General features: G+C 35.7%; 1 protein-coding gene across 1 annotated transcript in view; it reads right to left on the minus strand.

Annotated features, from left to right (window-relative positions):
* Positions 1-374: 374 nt before the first annotated feature.
* The window catches only part of LOC118181937 (uncharacterized), a 51,058-nt gene continuing 30,498 nt past the window's right edge, over positions 375-20,934 (minus strand). The window contains exons 3-5 of the mRNA XM_035351173.2: positions 9,692-9,869; positions 2,766-2,897; positions 375-667 (exon numbers count right to left, since the gene is read on the minus strand). Coding sequence (XP_035207064.1) covers positions 405-667; positions 2,766-2,897; positions 9,692-9,869 — 573 coding nt within the window. The 3' untranslated portion in view covers positions 375-404. The remainder of the gene's footprint in view (positions 668-2,765; positions 2,898-9,691; positions 9,870-20,934) is intronic.

Here is a 20,934-nt window from a genome sequence, read left to right on the forward strand (position 1 = left end):
CTTTTAAAAATGTATGCACTCGTAGTAGAATACATTTTAGTTCTTTAAGCACTCGAATATTAAGAAACTGTTATTAATATCTTGAACAAAGTTCTTAAATATATTAGAATTACTAATATCACTTCCCTTATAGAGTAAGTATTATTTATATCTGATCTCTTCCATGTTTTATAGAGAACGGCAACATAATAAATAAGTGTAAAAAATTTAAAATAGAAGAACGGGTTTATGGATAATCTATTTAGTATTCTGGATACTTAATATCTGTCAAAGGATGAAAAAATCAAACATTGCTAAAAATTACTTATTTGCTATTTGCAATGTGTTTCACAAGCTTGTGCAGTAGTAAGTTCAAAATATAATTTATCAAAAAATAACTGTTCATTAAATTTTATTTCAAGGTTTCACGGTTTATATGGTGGTGGTAGATCAGGAAACCTGCCATAGGAAGAACTAGGTTCAGATGCTTCAGGTTCTTGAATGTTACCTCTTGCAGTGCCAGAACCATAATCTGAAGTAGGCTCTATAAGTACAGGTTCTCGTTCAGTGGTCTGGGATTTGCTGCATCGTGAACATCTACAGCAGGCCAGAGAAACACAGACAAGTACAAGGAAGCCAATCACAGACCCAGCTACGATTCCTGCTATTGTTCCAGGGTTAAGAGATCCTATTCAAAGACAGTTTTAATAAAACATCATGCATTTAGTTATTATCAATTCTTATAATCTAATTAAATTAGTTTCACTTAACAATGTCGTCGCAATTTAAAATGATCACATTACTGAATTACAGGAGATTAAGTATGTAAAGTTTTACATTAATTAACTCAGTTATCTTATTATTTTGGATTAAATATGTAAAGTTTTATATTAATTAACTCAGTTATCTTATTATTTTGGATGACTTTTGTGAACTCCAACTGGAATGCGAATTAGTTAAAGCGTAAATAAAAGCAGAATTCTTGAGTTTAGAGCATGGGTAGGCAACCTTTTTGTACTTACCGCCCACTTTGTAGGGAGTAAAATTTTTGTACTGCCCACCGTTCAAAGTAACTTAATATAACGCAGCTGCAAAGAAGTTTTTAAGTGGTGGTTTAGAAAAAAATATATATTAAATTTATGCATTTATTCATACTGTAATTTACAATAATAAAATTTTAATATACAGAAAATTCATCAACAAACAACAAAACCGTATAAATATATGGAAACAGGAGAGGGGGGAATGGTCAAGTAGAGAACTAAATTTTAAGGGGTATGTTAAGTACCTATACAACATCCATGCATGTTTCGATCTTCCTTGATCATTATCGGATACAAACCTCCACTGCCCCAGGACCCAGGATCTATTTATCCCTGCACCGCCCACCGTGAAAGTTTAAATCGCGCACTAGTGGGCGTTATTAGGGACTAGGTTGACTACTCCCAAGGTTAGTAAAATCACTTTACGGACCTTGGACTGTTCCTGGTTTAGAGTGCGAGATCTTTCCGCAGCATAGGCTGACCGTTAGTTCTGCTTAAAGAATTTGTAGGGAATTATAAACAAACTCCCTAACAAATTCTTTGGTTCTGCTTAGCTTCCTTGCTGGTTGAACTTAAATAACAGGCTAAGATTTGGGCAATCGCTTCCTTTTTGAAATCTTAGGACTAAGTTTAATACGGCGTGTTGAATTTGCATTTCTAATTATATTTGAATTTAAACACATGACCTGAAATGACCTCAAGCAGCGAGTTTTATTTCTGTTTACTTTTCAGTTTGCTTAACCTTCGAGTTGACATGTTAATAAATAACTTCTATTTTAAAACCTTCAATTTGAGTTATGATCCTTTTAGTTAGAAGTTAGACAGAACAATTAATCATCTGACAGTCTTATGGTTGTTTTGAGGTTATTAGACGCTTTAAACTATTGAAGAAACTCATAAATACACTGAAATGTACTGAAACGGTAAGTGAAGTAAAAACATTAAATATTCACTAATATTCATTCGCTGATTATGAATATGCCAGTTAAACTTGCTCATTAGGTAGAATTTTGCAGGCTTATTAAAGCAGACATCAAGTATACAGGATGTCGCTATACTATGTCCACCAGTCGTGTAAGTTACATTACGTTGTGTATTTAATGTTGTAAATATGTTATGTCGCTATGCAATGACTATATTCTCTACTATGTCACGTCGAAATGCTATGCCATGTCATGTCTATGCTGAGCTATGTTATGTTGCCATGCAATGCCCTCTTGTCGTGTAGGTAATGCAACGCTAGGTATTTATGTCGTAAACATGTTATGCTCTAGATGGAGCGGGTCCCGGACTATACCCGATTAGTCTTTGCAAGCCGTTCGGATGTCCGGCCCTGCTGTCACCTGCCACCTGTCTGTTGGCTTCTGTAAGAACGAGTTGATGCCGTCTGTTAACCTTTATTTGAGTTAATAAAAGGGTTCTTAACACACTTTCCCTGTCTTTGTGGTACTTCAAGACATAGCGATAATTCGCCACCAGCCTTTACAAGAGTTAGTCCAGTTTGCGCTACCTGAGAAAACCAAAATCTATATTCTTTAAGCACAAATTCAAATCTTAATCTTTGGAATCTTTCTAGTGATCCTTTCTATTATTAACAGTCTTTTTTTTTTTTTTTTTTTTTTGTTTGTTTTGTTTTTAATCCTTTCGGAACTGAAACAAAACAGCGGCAATTTTTACTAGTAATCTTACACTCTCAGCGACTGGCAGTTTGAAAGAGGCATGAAAATTAAATAGATTACTTACCGCAATTAGCCATGCCATGTGGAAATTCATCGCTCTGGTCACCGCAATTGTTATGACCATCGCATGTGAGTCCCTTCCATATACAACGAGAATTTTCGCACTGGAACATTTTTATTTCGCACATGTAGTGAACTAGAAAAAAGAAGGATTTTGTTTTGTTACATGAATATGTAGTGAGTTATATTATTAAGTATGCATAGAATTTACACTTGATGATCATAAAAATTTCTCATCGCAAAAACTGAATGGTAATAAATATTATTTGTTTAAAATTACATAATCTTGCTCTTTAATTGATTCAAAAGGAGGATCGAATACCAAGGAATACAACACGCACATCAAGTTCATTTCTAGATTGCCTGAAATAGATCTGAATAATGCACCATTTACAGTTATTTTTTAAAAATCACATTTCGTAGTGTATATGTTACCGTGAAAGACCGAAATTGGAGAATGTCGACTTTCACCGGAGAATATCAACATTCACCAAATACGTCGGTGAAAGACCGAATATTTCACTACATTCTTATATTTTCGGACCCTCATCGGTGTATGTCTACAATCACAGATATGCTCTGGTGAAAGTCGAAAAGAGAGAGGTCATAAAGTGCCATAATAGTTTAAGTTGTTGCAATAAATAAGATTTGAATCACATAATTTAGTAAGTTTTTTATTACTGTTATTTTATTTTCTCATTTAGAACGTACTGTATAATTAAGTAAGTTTTTAACTTCTATTATTTTCCTTTCTCATTTTGAATGTACTGTGTGTTTTAGGTTATCATGTTCTTAAGTTCTTATTTTAAGTCTCAAATGCGTTTATTCGCGACTGAATTACGGAAAAGAAAATATAATATTGTTATATGTTCAACATTCACCATTAGTACATGGTGAATGTCGACATTGACCGGTGTAAGTCAGAAATAAGAGTATTTGGAAAATATTTCGGACATACACCAAGAGACTATGTGAATGTTGACATTCACCGGGGAAAGTCGACATTCTCCAGATTTCGGTGTTTCACCGTAACATATACATACATAACTAAAGGCGGCGCACCAGAGACCGAGCTGTAAAATCACTGAACACTGGTAGTTCTGACCTGGATTCGAATTCAGGTGAACGGGCTGGCTGCATAGACGTTTTCGTGATTTTCCCCAATTCTAACTTGTGTACGAGCTATTTTCCCTTAGAGAGTCCTCCACGAAGGCATCCCTTCCCTTAAATAGATAGCTGTAGTGTGCTTTGTCATAATACACTAAACCAAACGAAAACATAACTGAAGCCGACATTTTAATTATCTAAACAAAAATTTACATTCTGCCTAAAAGCAAAAGTATTAAGGCATATAAAATCCAGTTAATGTTCAATTTTTAAAAGATGCTCAGATGAAGCATACAGTGAAATAAATAACGTAATACATGATGTCATTATACCATAAGAGGATTACAATATATTCACAGCATAAGTTATTGTATTTGTTTAAGCGATTATTATTGGTGCTCAGCCAGTTCTCAAAGTCCGGTGTTTAAGAACGTGTCAGAGCTTGTAAAGTCTCAGGTTCAAGCGCGCCATCCACGCAAAATGTGAAAGTTTCCTCGAAGAAACACTCTTTTATATTTGTTTTGACATTATTATCTAACCACAATCTCTAAGAAACATTCACGCGTCCGAAAGTATGGAATCCTTTATTTTTTATTCGCATGACTGGTTCTATAATTTTTCAGAATTTAACCGGCCAAAGTTCTGGCAGTAGTTCTTTACTTAACTAGTGACGTGTGACTGGTGAGTTACCTTGTAACATCAGGAAGACGCCGCAATCTTTTGTTAGTAGACAAGTAGAACTTTGATTGCATTTATGATGTGAACAATTAAAAATCTTTTATTCATATGCTTAATGGTGTAGTGGTTCGATAATCTGAAGCTCCAGAGTCAATTCTCGACGAGGGTACTCTGAGTGCTTCAAAAAATCTTACTGTAGGACTTCGAATGTGTCAACCATATTTGATGAATAATTATTTCTATAGATCAAGAGAGGGGGAAAAAAAAAGCACTTCTCAGTAAAATATACAATTAAGCAAAACAACAATCTTGTCTTTCGCGTGGATTTTTGTCAAGTCTCCATCAATTTCGACGACAAACAGGTTGGTGTTTTGCCTAATTTTATGTTCCTATAGATACCGCAGATTCATCTACTTAAAGTGCAGGGAGTCATGGTAGTACTGGAGGCTAAACTTAACCCCACTTTGCCGTATCTTCTAAAATTATACGAACACTTTACTGATTATTCTTTTTTATTTTAAATATTAATGAAGTTAATAGATTTTACATCTATCTCAAAAGTTATGACAAATAATTTAATTTACATTCAAAGCATAAAGTATTGAAATATTCCTTTTTTTAGATGTAAAAAAGGTTTAGGAAAAATATAGGTGTAACGCTGATTTATAAATAATTTACGCCTCCATGATCCTTCTTATTACAAAAGCAGTCACTGTTAAAAGTCTTATCAGTCCTTCTCTTTCGATTTGCCTTTTGTTTAGAAGAAAAAGATATTCTATTTTTCAATGATTTTTAATCAATAGATTCATTAAATAATTTATTTTATCTATTTCCTTTCAAGATTCAGTTTCAAAGAAATGTTTTGCTTTAAGTTCTCCTTTTTCAAATCTTTATGAATTTTCAACATTCAAGGAATTTTAAAAAAAATCGCACCAGAATTCGAAGGAATTCAATACTAGCATTAACTAATCACAAAACGTTTTATATATCGCGTGAAGTATTATTATCGCTCGAGTATTATTAATTAAATTTCAGGTACCTTATAGAAGCGAATTCTGCGAGCATGAATTCTTCTGTGTACAGAAGGATTCACATTTATTTATTCATTTTTACTCTACCTAGGGTTTTGAGTTAAACTAAATTCTTCACTGGAATTTTACATGTTACATCTTAATTACTGACTAACAATTATTTAAAAAAAATCTTTTCCTAGTCTTGCAGGCTTTAATTATTGTTTTAAGTTTTTTTTTTTCCTCCTGAGTCTTCAGTTTCAGATCACCTATCCCCCAACTAAGGTATTTTCTCGCGTTTTCTGGAAATCCTTACGTCTTTTAGACTTCTTCGTTTACTTTCTTCTTATATTGTTATCTATATGGCGTTCACTATGTTATTTTACACTGCAGTTTTCTTGCAGTCCCCTTTGCATTTGTATTTCTTTACTTATATGTAGATACATAATTCTTTTTTAAGTCATTATACCGCGGTTTATGACTTTCAGAGTACCGGTCAGTCTGTTATTAAATAACTAAAATCTATTTATATTCATGACTTGCTAGCTAAGTTATACTGAATCAAAAGAGAAAATACTTCCAATTATTACCGTACGTGTATTAGAAAAAGGATGCATGCATGAAGATCCGAACTTGGAAGAAATAGATAAAGTTGAATATACTGTACATCCTTCGCTTATTTTTCTCCCTAGCTTTTTAGCGCTAGATTCTGAAATTTTTTTAAATATTCGCATAATTTTTCCCTTTCTCTATTGTACATAGATTTTTTCTGTAAGTGCTAGTTTATTGGTAAATTGTATTCCATTGAATGTTTTTATTTTTATTCAGCGTATTCAATTTGTATTTGCTTTTTTATATTAGCATTTCATCCATTTTATTTTCCCTTAAATTTACTATTTGAAACGTATTTTATACAGATTCTTTGTATGTTAGCTGTAACCGCATTTCCATTCTCTTTCCAGTAATTCTTTCCAGTAATGTCCAGAAACAGAAAATATGAGAAATACTTCGCGACGGGTTGACATCTATAAAAAGCCAGACAAAGAGCATCTCAGTTAGCTGCTTTGTTGTTGCGAGTTGTAGTTCCACGTGACTTGGAGATAAATCGGATTAGCTTACTTTTTAAATGCGCTGTGCATTGCGTTCTATTTAAAACTTTTTTAGTAGTTGAAGTGTAACTACTGATTATTACTGCGTGATATTGTGAACACTTGCACGAATATTTTTCCAGAGTCCAAATTCCAGAGTCCTGTTATATTTCTTTTGATAAGAATAAATTTTATTAACTTATTATTGGACTCGTGCATTAAATCTATTATGAAGCCGTACGCACGCAACAATATTACAATGCGTTCTTATTGGAATGCAAGTTTCTATTAAAAATAATTTTGATCGTTACCAATAGTTTTCTATAACTACTTTTCATTTTTTACGTTCTTACTGTAGCCGTTTTCTTCAGAAATTAAATTGCTCGCATAATTTCAATTTTCGGACGATAAAATTAGTTAAAAAAGAAGGGGGGATTCGAGAACATATGGTACATAGATTTCTAATATAGTGCCTAAAGACTTTATCAAAATAAAAAATTTGGCATAGTGGAGTATGAATTGAAGGAAATAATTTTCAAGCAAGAAGCCATTTTGGGGAAAGAGGAGATAATTACCTAGTTAACTTTTTAGCGACAGGGCGCTGCGCAGCATGCATAAAAATAATTATACTGAAAAATATTGAAAATATTTTATAAAGATGCAAATACAATGAAAGAAGTCCCCTCTATACAGTATAAAAACGATTGCTGAAGGTATTCGAAAACGGAGGATGCTATTTAGTGTAATTTGAAAGGCTGTTTTGGTTGTGAGCTTTACTGTTATTATATGAAGCCCTGAAATTTTGAATTAAATATACAACTTTTCTCCGCCCCTCCCCCCAAATTCCTGTTGCTTATGATTCATAACTGATAACGATCGAAACAGTTTTGATGTAATTTTTATATATAGGTAAAAAAATGCCGCAGATTTTTTATGAATTTGAGTTTCGATTTTTTTTTTCCCATCAATGAAGTGTGTACTGGTTTCTTAGGGATCTCAGTCCAGATTTGAATTCCCGTGTAATTCATAGTACTCTTTTGTGTATTACTTCAGCACTGGTGACACTAAGACGTCATTCTTAAATTCGTATCAAAGAAAATTAAACTTATAATTCGAACAGGGAAAAAAATTATACACTGCTCGACATTGAAAATGCAACACCAAGAAGGAGTGGTCAGAAAGTGACGAAATTTGGAAAAAGACAGAGACAGCAAGCAGCAATAAGTGATCTTTATTTCAAAATGATAGTCAGAATACAGGGCGTGAACGGCGTCGGCTCAGTAGGATGTAGTACTACCGCGGACAGCGATGCACGAAGAAACACGTCTAGGCATACAGTCAATAAGAGTGCGGATGGTGTCCTGAGGGATGGCACTCCATTCCCTTTCAGGCATTTGCCACAGTTCGTCTTCTGAACGAGGCAGGGGCAAAGTCTGCAAACGGTGTCCAATCACGTCCCACACATGTTCGATTGGTGACAGGTCAGGAGAGTACGGTGACCAGAGAAGCATCTGTTGCAGAGCATCTTGCAGAGCATGTTGGCAGATGCGAGCACTGTGTGGTCGGGCGTTATCCTGCTGAAAAATTGCATTAAACACCCCCTGAAGGCATTAAACACCCCCTGATTTCCACCGGCCGCAGTACATTATCCAAGTACCGTTGGGCCGTCATAGTGCCCTGAATACTGAATACGAACTAGAGGTGACCTGGAATCGTAGGCTATAGCGCCCCAAACCAGTATGCCACGTTGTCGCGCGGTGGGGCGTTCCACAGTTACTGCTGGATTAGGTCTGTCTCCACGTCGATGCCACACACGTATGCAGCGACTGTCACTGGATAAACAGAAGCGTGAATCATCTGAGAACACGACGTTTCGCCATTCTGTCATCCACATCACTCCAGTCCGGCACCATTCTAAACGTTAGCGTCTATGATGTGGGGTCAATGGCAGTCTTCTTAACGGACGCCGTGAGTCCAGGTCACGTTCAACCAATCGACGGGAAATGGTTCTGGTCGACGCGGGAATATCCAGGGTATCTTGCACATGCTGCAGAATCGCGGTACTAGTGACTTGCGGAACTGCCACAGCTTGTCGGTGGATGCGTTGATCCACGCGTGCTGACGTCACTCTGGCTGCACCTGCACCCTTCCTTCTTCCACACATTTTTTGTTCCAACCATGATCGCCTTAGCCGATGCACCTTGCTCGCATCCATGTGAGTATCAGCTGCGATTTGACGTAAGGACCAACCCGCCCTTCTCAGTCCGATCACCATACCCTTCGTAAAATCGTCTATCTGCTGGAAGTGCCTTCGTTGACGGCGGTCTGGCATTCTCTCCTATTACACGTATCCTCCGGGACAAAAACCAAGTTTCTTGGATAATTCGTCTGGCAGAAATAACGACACGAATATTGCCCATTCTGCACGTTCCTTCCCTTATATTTTACTTCACGTGCGTCGGAGAGTTGCGCATTTCACATCATTCGCATAACTCAGTGACGTGCGTCTACTCTAAAATTTGCATAAATTTCTGACCACTCGTTCTTGGTGTTGCATTTTCAATGTCGAGCAGTGTATTTATTATGCTTGCTTTCTTGGCAATGTGTTTAGTTAATTTTGAGAAAAGTATTAAAAGAATTTTGGTTGGAAATTTTATAGTGCTGTGCATTAAGGAAACTCTTCCCCCTCTAATAAATGATTAAATTCCTATCTGTATTAATTATCTCTTTCCAGATATTTAATTCACTACTGACTTCTTTTCACCAGGCAACTTTTTATTGTGCTTTTCAAGTGTGAAATTTTAATTTTCTGCCCTTCTTGATTATTACTAAAAGAGCGATATCATTATTCATCAATATTAAAACATTTTAGCTTGTTTCTAGCTAATATTTGCATTAATTACGAAGCACTTTTAGATATTTCTTAGCTATGGCAGAAGAATTACAAATCTATTAAAAAGTTAATAAGCCTATGTTAATGAAGAATACATAAATTTTCAATATTTATAATATTCAAATTTCTAGATAATATATCCTTTTAGACTTACGTTTTACATAGGATGTTACCACAAATATAAAACCAGAATGATATCGAGTTTCAGTTTTGTTTACGGTAACGAAGTTCAGCTGCAGAGCCTTGCCATCAGTGTGATATGATTGATATTCAGTTGCATCATCGCTGTAACCGCAGAGAAAAACTTCATCAATTTCATGAAGGCCAGAAATCTGGAATTAAGAAAATCGTAGTAATCGAGAGCCCTATTTCTATCAAATTAGCTTATTATAATTAATCTATGCTTGAATGATTAATATTTGCAATTTAAAATTCCAGTTTTTAATAATATTAAGTCTAGGTGTTTGAATTCGAATAGCTTCTAATGAAATGTCTTTGAAAGGAGATGAATTTTAAAAGGAAAGCATTCACAATTTACTGGTAGTTTTACAAGAAAATTTCGGAATCAAATAAGTTCGTTCAGCAAGTCTGACACAGTCACGATTATTCACTTCTTTTGTATGCATCTGGCATTTTATCTGAGGAGAGCACGAAGAAAATGTTTGTCTGAGGCCTAAAATACGAGTATTAATAATAAACAATTTACTATAATACGTTTCTCATACCAATATTATCAGTATAGACTGTTTCATAAACTAATGTATCATGGGCAATGAAGCGAAGATAAGAACTAGGAATGCATTGGATGGCAAACTAAAACAAACTTAAAAAGTTGTTCAAAGCATTCTACTGTAAAATTGTAAATTCACTTAAGTTAGTTCTGTTTTGCAATTTAAATTATTTTCTGCCCCACAATCTATCAAATACCTGGTTTGAATTACTCCTGGCGCAGATTAAAATGCAGTATCCTTAAAAAAATCTTGCGAATTCCCGTATATTATTTACATTACATAAATTGATTCTGTATGTTACCACTATTTAAAAATGGAAATGTAGTATTTAATAATTAATAAGTTAATCAAATTATAAGGTATTTCTCCCGCTTTCTTAGCATGCCTTCAGGGTGTAGTGGTTAGCACGTTCGACGCGTATTCGAGAGGTCCGTGGTTCGAGTCCCGGCGAGGGCATTGCTCATTTTTCACTTTTCCTGCTTTCAAAAAATACCTAATGTCTCTACAAAGTGACCAAAAATTAGTTACAGCATTAAATTAAGGGCTACATTTAAAAAAAATCTAATTCATTATTTTAGGAGAATATTTTGCATAATTTCAAATTTTAAATTCTCTGTGCCCCTGTATTCAACAATTTTGAAATCTGCAGGTAGGTGCATTGACTTTGAGGAGAAGACTGTACAACTGCAAATGGATGGTATGAAGGAAAAAAGAATCAAAACCACCAGCCGGGTATACCAGCAAAACCTGCCTCCGGAGGAAAAAGAAAGGACTCTGAAATTGGGAAGACCGTTTTTGGCGTTATTTGACGAGAACACAGGATTAATGCATGTAGTTACTCATAACGAAGATAATGTGGTTAGATCGATGTTGAGCAAACCCTATCAGTATAATATGAAACTAAACCCTATCTGTACGATGCGGTGAACGAAGGAGTAATAGAAAAGCATATTCTTAAGAATAAAGTAATAATATCCACAGGTAGACTCTACGATAGAATCTACAGGTAGATTCTAGGTAGACTCCCTGTAGTTTTACGTCACAAAAAGAAAAATCTACTTCCCATAAATCGTAAACCGTGGCATTTCGCTATTAATTATAGAAAATTAAAAAGTGTAACAAACCCTACCAATAATTAAGGAAATTATCATAAAATCACAGCAACTAGATACTGGCATGAGAATCAATGCGCACTGTTACTGCTTTCAGGGGGAGAAAAAATATCCTTTTGCCTGCAAAATCCTGACTACGTAAAACAAAACGCAATGTCTTTCGTTCTTAACGACATTTGTACCTACAACTTCAAACAACCTGTACGTCTTAAAGCATCTGTTAAAAATTCTCTGTGCCCCTGTATTCAACAATGCATTTCATTCAACATAACCTGCATGTAAATAATTTCGACATTCTTCAACTACATCGTATGCTAATGAAATTGGAGAGGCCTTTTTTTTTTGTCTTGGGGTGACTCAGGACTTAGAAGAGACTTAGAAGGACTATTTATCCCTGGGGATGACTGCCCGTTTTTCCTTCCTCTCAAACACCCAGTTTTCCTTCCCCTCAAAACCCTTTTTCATCCCACCGCAGTGATCGCCACCTTGTCTACTCTACTAGCTACTGTGCTAAGATTAAGATACAATAACATGCCAAACAAGTATTAATTTAGAAGTCTAACAACAAAAATCAGCGTTATAGTTTCAAATCACATTAAAAAAATGGCATTTCACATTAAAAAAATCTTTCTGTTATAGTTAATGACACTAATTCCAATCCATCTTTGTCTTCAGCCTTTAAGGAAAATATGTTTTAGTTCTCGTTTCATCTACAGATGGCGCCAGTAGCTTAACTTCTGTCCAGTCTTTTTTATGTAATCACTATATCTTATCTCGTTCATTTGCGCTTTCGCAGCTGAGGATGATGGCTCGGTAAAACCATCGAAACTAGTCCTGTGAAAATTTGAAAATATAACGCTGATTTTTGTTGTTTGACTTCTAAATTAACATTGCAAGATATTGTAGCCGTTGATGGCTCAGGACATAATTATTACATTATTACACATCCTTCGTTTCCCCCGCCGAATTTATTATTATCTGTTGTGCCGAATTACTTTCCATAGCTACCTTGTAAAGTCTATGTCTCTTTGGGAACATAAACTTTTAAAAGGCCTCTTGAAATGCATTGTTGAATACAGGCCATCTTCTAGCCACGTGAAACTAAACAGATATCAGAAGAAGGGTGTATAGACCTTTTTATTCAGGCATAAAATTAACAAATGACCTAATTTACGTTACAGGCAGCCAAAACTTCTGTTTTAACGTGTGGTAGATTAGCCTAACGGCTCGCAGAATGCTTTAACGCGCAGGAAGACCTCTGGTTTGTAGTAAACGGGAGAGGCAGGCCTAATGGCGAGAACGTATCAATGCCGCTAACGCAAGTCGCTAATAATCACAGCACAACGTGGCCCGGACACGCTGTAAAAATAACTTCCGAAACTTTTTCTTAAACAGCACTTCGTTCTACCTCAATGAGAATAAACTCTCGCTATCTCATTTATATTCTGGCATGAAAAGCGTGTGTGAAAAGAGAATAGTAAAGTCAAACTTAAAATGAACTATTAGTTAAAAATAAATAGATAAACCTCACAACCTATTATCTTATTTCCGCATACGACTACTTTCAGCCACTATACTGCTCTCACATTTTTCAGCCATCTCAAATAATTCTTCCAATTTACTGGACTTCCTCAAATCAACAAAATCCTACAAGTGAAGTTAGCAATCTTGGCCACGTGCAGTAGTAACCTTGGCAATGATTTCAACATTCTCTTTCCTGCCGTACAACAGTTTAACAATTTCTATCTTTCCTCAGCACAAACGGCGTCAGTCCTTCGCCTAGCACTCTGTGCTTCACGAACAGCACCAACACCAACCGAGCCATGCCCCTTACTGCCAAAAATGCTTTCAATACGGCAGCTTTAAAGACGACAATTTTTTTCTGTCTCACTGCCAGGTTAATCTAACGAACGTCTCCCGACGCATTTGAATCAATTCAAAACCTGGCCCTTTAAAACGGATGTTGCTATGGTAAATTTTTGTTGCTCATTAATTGGATACGATGGTTTTCCAGCAATTCCACAAAAGTTAATAGAGACCTCCTACCATTAAAATTGACAGTGGCTTCATCGAAGCTCGCATGGCATTTACTCAAATACCCGAAAACTTCCATCGGGCTTGTCGGCATTTCTCCAGCTTGTAATCTTGCTGTGGGCTAAACTAAAATTTGCTCAGTTTCCAGGCATTATTCAAGTTGAGTGCCTGGCTCCGTGTAGACACTCAGGCGATTTATTACCTCAACCAGATAAATAACTACGAACTGACAAAAAAGGTTTAGAAATATGAACTTTTTATTAGACGTTAACTTACACAACTCGTGTAATTAGCAGAATAAAATCGTTTCTTTTGGGATTTAAACATGAAAATCAAAGTAAAACTCAATTAAAGTATACATTTCAGGAGGCAAAGTGTAAGCTTTGGCTCAGACTTTCTAATCACACGAGCAAAACACGGATATCAAAGACTAAAGCCGTTTTAGGTAAAGTTTAGTAGGTGGGCGAAATTGGTTTGAGGAGTTAGCGGTCGCTGCCAAAAAATCTTTATCAACTTCAAGAACTCTGTTCTTATATACTTTATCTAATTTGCATACTAGTGGAAAGAGCGAAAGTAGAAATGACAGGTGACAGTTGACGGGAGGCACCATCATCCTATCAAGACGTTTGGTACTGCATCGCGTCCTCGCACATCTAGCATTAGAAGATAGTATATCAGATAACATTGTAAGATTAAGATACAATAACATGCCAAACAAGTATTAATTTAGAAGTCTACAACAAAAATCAGCGTTATAGTTTCAAATCACATTAAAAAAATGGCATTTCACATTTAAAAAATCTTTCTGTTATAGTTAATGACACTAATTCCAATCCATCTTTGTCTTCAGCCTTTAAGGAAAATATGTTTTAGTTCTCGTTTCATCTACAGATGGCGCCAGTAGCTTAACTTCTGTCCAGTCTTTTTTATGTAATCACTATATCTTATCTCGTTCATTTGCGCTTTCGCAGCTGAGGATGATGGCTCGGTAAAACCATCGAAACTAGTCCTGTGAAAATTTGAAAATATAACGCTGATTTTTGTTGTTTGACTTCTAAATTAACATTGCAAGATATTGTAGCCGTTGATGGCTCAGGACATAATTATTACATTATTTGAGATACTTAAATTATTTTAAAGCAGAACATACTCTTACACATTACAAATACACTTTACAAAAACAAGACTTTACAGGAGTTTACAAATGTATACTGCGCGACATACAAATACAGCAGTAGTACATGGAGTTAAACTTCTAGAAACAATCTGAGTGAATATTAAATTCTTATTCCAGGCACTATTCGTATTTACCTCCAAAAAAAGGGCTAGATAAAATTAAAAAAAAAATTATACAACAAGGCATAAGTCAGCTCCAAGTTTTGGAAGCTTAGCGATAATCTGGGTGATCCTGGTTTCTAGATGACGTTGTTTTACAATAAACTTGCGGCATGCTTGTATATTGTTACTGGGGAGTTTAAGGTGGTTTTCTCTGGTTAAGTGGCCAAATGGTAAGATAATGGTCCGGGATACTAATTTCTCCATAGGCACAGATACAGGTGTTGCTGACGCCTTGTCTACTAAAACATGCGGGAAAGAGACCATGTCCTATAATGAATCTTGTTAATTGCTGGAATGTGATGTTGCGTTTGTCGTCTACTTGGTGTGCTGTAGTACTGGGGCGCCCTTGGGGCTTTGCGCTTCAGTTGCTTCTTCAAGTATGAGCTTGGCCAAAGTGCTAGATGGGGATAATGAATACTTTATGATGTTGTTTCCTTGGCTAATCTATCAGTAATTTAGTTTCCACTCATCCTAGCATGAGTTTTCTCCCAGGAGAGCGTTTTGATGCCTACCGTAAGTCTTTTTTTTTAGCGTAACTATACGAGTAGTGTGGTCATGGTTGAGTACTAACAGAAATCTGTGTAGATGGTGATGTTCTGAAGGCTTCGTTGAGTCATGGAATGGAGAGGTCTGGCAACAGCACCTGCTTTTGCCTGAAACACAGTGTTATTATCGCTTAGTCGCTCTGCTTCCATAGATGTAAGATTTCTTCTCCCTAGTGATAAACTAGTGCGATCTCAACTTTGTCTTCAATACGTCATCTGTTCGTATATACATATATATGACCTGATAGTTATTGCTTGGGATGTTATGACGGTGCAAATGTATGATTCACCTTACGCTGTGCGAAGATGAAATATTTATTGAATTACTATTTCTTGCTCAGCACGAATATGGAGTGGTGTTAGACCCGCCAGGACATTAACCGATACAGTTTGTTATGCAAAATGCTCTTGTGATGTTTAACGCAAATGGGTGCTGGTCGCTGCGAAGATATTTTACTATCCTCCCTTGGCATCGGCTGAGCTCAGACTGGAGCAGCGTATGTAACCATTCTTTTCTATGGCAGTTGAATAGAGAATGCGAATTTAGTCCGAAATTGTTCCTATGGAATTGTCAGAGTCTCAGGGTAATGCGGCTAATAAGTTCCTTGAATTCTTTTAATGTAGGGAATCCAAGTCAATCTTCGATCCCATGTAAGGTATTTTAATTATTTCATCCAAGGTATTTTAATTATTTCACGGTTTTAATGCTGCTATTGCTGATTGTGATTCTGAAATAATGTACTTCTTGACTCCCTTTTTCGGAATTATAAAGGTCTTGTTTTTGTCTTCCGAGGTGGTCAATTTCAAGGCACTGCAGAGATTACAAAACTTCTGAGAGGTCTGAGTTTCATACATCTTCAGCTCGGTTCTGGATTTCTCCCGGACTATGAAGGCGACATTATTTGCTTAAGCTTGTAAGATTCTCACTAGTGTATTTCTCAGTTACTGTAGAAAGTGACGAATCTTGAGAACTAGTTTGCGAATATTCGCTTAAGTTCGTGTAACAAGAAACAAGATGGAAGGGTAACTAACCCTTTATTATTTCAATAAGATCTACAAAACTCCGTCTTGGAGTGTACAATCAAAGCTGACACTTGGGCTTGAACTTAAGAGACTAAAAATTAAACTAAAACTAAGGTTAACTAAAGAAATATAGCCGAAGCTATCAAGATTCTGATCGAGTTGGCCCCTTAACTCTATTTGACTACGAAGCTTATCAAGGGCCTGAATACGGCCGAGCGTAATAACAGCTTTGAGAGAGAGAGAGAGAGAGAGAGTAGCCCAAAAGGCAGACGCGCGTAAATCAAAAACTCTGATTCTCTCTGTCTCTGCAAGTAACTTCGCGGTTTAAATACCGCTTCTCCTCCTTAAGTATTCAAAATGATTCCAAAACTACGTTCTGGCCCGAAGTAGTTAGTTGAAGTTAAGAATTTGACAGGAAAGGAACTTTAACTTAAAATTTAACTGTTAATAAAATTAACATAATCCTTACAAGCTATTACTTGTGTGTGTTTAGGCCAGGTAGTAGTTAATATGCTATTGAAGCAGAAATGGCAGTAGGTTAGTTTAATAAAATAGAGCAAAGCTCGCAGAGGGCATTTGCCTGAAGGAAGGATTGCCTTCGTGGAGGACATTATGAGGGATCTGGTTCGTATTCACTTTACACGTGCGGAGAACTACGAAAAGCAATCAAGCAGCCAACCCATTTGCTTGAGATGGAACCCAGGTCGAACTCCTAGGATTCAACACTTAGAAACGATAGCAACCATGAAAATGATAAAATAATAGGTCAATAAGCATAAAACCCTACAAGCATTCATTTAATCCGAACTCTTATAAATCAACAGCTTTTGCTCAATAAAAAAGAGTTTTTTTTTTTTTTTTTAAATATAAGGATTTTTTCGTTTGCTGCATATATTTAAAACAAAAATAAAAGAAAATAATTCTTCAGAGTCATGACTGAACAATACAAGTGGAATAAAATGTAAATCTACGTTCCGTTAACCAAAATGATATCGAATTTTTTTTTTTTTTTTTTTTTTTTTTTCCTGCTCAAGCTGAATAACTCCAATTTAATTTTCGTCATCTTAAGAATGATAAAGATCTATGAATTTATGATTTACCTGAAAATTCTGAGAAAACTCGTATTATTTTTCAGTACCACTTTTTAGTGAATTATTTGTAATTTAAAGTAGGATCTTTGGAAGAATGTTGCGTAAACGTTTTACTTAAAATTAAAATTTTCAGCTTACATATTTATGATAAACCTTAGTTCTAGAATATAACCATTTTGCATGTAATAAATTTTAGCAAGAGTTATCTCTTTAAAAGGATTGTTAGTGAGATATTTACACACAGATTTAAATGCGAAATCTATTAGCATTTCGGTGTAATTTATAAATCAAACTGCAGGTTGTGTCATACTTAGAACCAGTTGAAGCTGGAGTTTCGCTACGTTATCTTAAAATACCTGACAACATATTGCAAAACAATCGGTGAATTAGTGCAGTCTGAACGCAAAGAACCCTTTTCAAGAAATTTTTAAGAAATTTTTTTGAATGAAAAAAATTCAAGATTAAGGAATAATATAAACCTTTCATCGTAGTAATTTCTAGGTAAATGTTAAATAATATAAGTATTTATAAATATTATTGCAATATGGGATATTCATCATTGTTTAATTAAATTAAGATACATCTTCTAGAAATTTCGTATTTACAGTGCACGTGCAGATGAAATAATTTGAGCAAAATAAATGACCTTGCTGATCAGAGGCGAGGTAAATAATGATGAACCTGGCCAAACTTGAGAAGGGGGGGAGTGGTTAACTTGTTCGGAGTTCTGGAATCACCGAGAACTTCAAGTTGTTCTCTGATTAAAGTAAGGTTATAAATCCAAATGCAACGCCGAGTCAATATTGCTATCCTTCAATCTATTGCTTAGAAGTAACAAACAAAATTTATTGGAATATTAAATATTTTTACCCACATTAAAAGAAAATAATAAAACTTGATCCCTGTCGTTTTACTTTTTTCTGTTCATTGAATTTGATGTGTTTGATTAATATTACGATTAGATTTTTCTAGTACTAATATTTCCAGTTCAGGGCAACATGTAACTTTCCGTGTATTTGTAGGGTATCTTATGCTAAATCACCGGTTATTATAATTTCAGTCTTTACTATAATTTGTCCTCTCTGTATTCCCCACTAAAATGTAAATCAGTTATATGTATTTTAGTTGAGGTTTTTGGTTTTGAGATAAAAAGAGTATTTCTGGCATTTGCGCGCTACGCAGCTAGTTTCTGTCAGCTCTAGCAATTATAATTTTTCGGTTCTTCGGTCCTCTCGCCGTGGATACTTTAATACTGACGCGCCGGTAAAAGTATAGAGACAGCTTCTAGTTTAGTATTTAATTGTAAGCTTCTAGTTTAGTCTTTGTGACTACTGTCCAACTTTTAATTTAAATCAGACTGTTCTACTTATTTGAATCACCTCGAGTTGTGATTATTTTAGCATAAGAGCTTGGCTTTATGTTCCAAGTTTGTTTAAATAGAAAGGTTGTTATAACCTTCTTAAGGCTTTGTCGTTTATCTCAAACATAGCGATAACCGGTTTCACGTCTATTAGGGTTATAGGTCTAAAATAGCTTTACTAGATCAAGTGTAACCTTGTGTCTTAAAAGAGAGTAAAAAAAGTACCTGAGGTACAAGGTGTCAGAAGAAAAACTGATGAATGGAGTATATCTAGGGAAAAAAAATACTAAAAATCATTGGTAACTCGAAAACATTTGAGAAATCTGCTAGACAAAACTGACGAAAAGAATGTTTTAGGTTTTTACTCCAGTTACAAATTTCCTTCTTGCTTTCTTCAGATGTTTCAATATTTTTTGTTGTAATCTTTTTTTAATTATTATTATAAAATGGTTTACGCCTGAAGTTATTAGTATGTAAGTTTTATAACTTTATTTTAAAGTAATTGATTGGATTATTTAATTATGGCAAAACATACGAGGGCTATCTGCCTAAAGGGAGGGATCCTTCGTGGAGGACTTTCTAAGAGAAACTGGCTCGTATACACGTTACGCGCGGGGAAAACCACGAAAACGCCCATGCAGCCAGCCCGTTCGCGGGATTCGAACTTTGTACCGAACTACCAGTGTTCAGCGTCTTTTACCGCTCGGCCGCTGGTGGGCTTATTTTAAAGTAAAAATTGCATATCATGTTTATTCATGCCTATGAAATGAGGTTGGTAAATGTGCTAAATTTTATGTGGTTAACTTTTTTTTTTTCCAAGTCCTAATTTTTTTTTTTTTTTTTTTTTTCATACAAAGAGCTTTCAGTCAGTTCTAAACTTAAGTGACGCCTTACGCGTCACTTGGCAAACTGAGAAGGAGTCAAAGTTCCATATCCAATACTTGTAGAATAATGAACGTGGTGAACTGATTTCATTATTCTATGAAAGTATAAAAAGGAAAGCACACATCAGGTGTTGCTATTTAATTTACAGAAGTTGTAAGTTGAAGAGATTGAATTTTTGATAACAGAAACGAATATCCAACTATGTATGGTTGCAGTGTATCATGATACATGAATATCATGTAACACCATCAAATATTGGGCTGCCATGTTTAAAAACACTAAAGAGCCTCATTTGAATATGATCTCAGGCTTAGTCGCAGCATGAACGCGACCACTAAAAAACTGTGTACTTTAATTCTCAATTACAGAAAATAAAACAGTAACCGTTTTTTAGATTGCTAGGGCAAGGTCATCAGTGTTGGATGAGTGAGAAAAAAGCCCTGCTTGAAAAGTTAGGGATATCGAAAGGCGTCTCTTGATGCGTATCGAAAGCGTTGACCTTAGAAATTAAGCTACATCGCCTGAAATGTTCTCGATAATTCTCTCTGTGATAATCGCCGTAAAAGTTTTTGTTCATAACTGTTTTTGTTCATAACCACTTATTATTCATATAATAAGTGGAGAAAGACAAAATGCGGCTTCATCAGTGTGACCTAGAAACGAAACAAAACTACATATATTATGGGCACATAGTGGATTTTCCTGACCCTATGGCTAAAGGTTTTTGGAACTATTTTTGGGATGAGTAAGGAACCTTTATAAAGCTATTAGGTATCCCCCCTCCAAAGCTAAATTGGAGCATAGCCCTCGCTCTCATTCGAACTACAGATCTTCCGACTGCTAGTTGGAGATGCTATCAGTGTTGTTGTTACTAATCTCACTTGTCTAATTCAGAACAACTCCACGAATTATTATCGTGGCTAGGAGTACTAGATTGCTTCTGTTCTTGGTCTTGAGCACCATGCGGTGACAGTCGGTCTTCCTCAGTTCTGTCCCAGTTTTGAAGGAGACCACCCCAGGGCAGGTCCGAGGGTTCCCCATCCCACTTCCCCAACCACCAACTTCTCGAGAGGGCTATCGGCTGGCTGCATATTTACAGTACCCCCATGACGCACAGACACGATACATTTACATACATTCGTGCCTTCTCCGGGATTCGAACCCGGGTCCTTCGGTACAGCAGTCAACTTCGCTAACCACTTTCCTTCTGGGCGGCAGCGCTACCACTTATGGGGTTATCACATCTAACGACGCGTAAGGCTTGAAGAAACTTTTTCG

The sequence above is a fragment of the Stegodyphus dumicola genome, chromosome X1 (genome assembly GCF_044657685.1).
Source record: "Stegodyphus dumicola isolate Sdum_Otavi_A_Nest chromosome X1, ASM4465768v1".
Lineage (NCBI taxonomy): Eukaryota > Metazoa > Arthropoda > Arachnida > Araneae > Eresidae > Stegodyphus > Stegodyphus dumicola.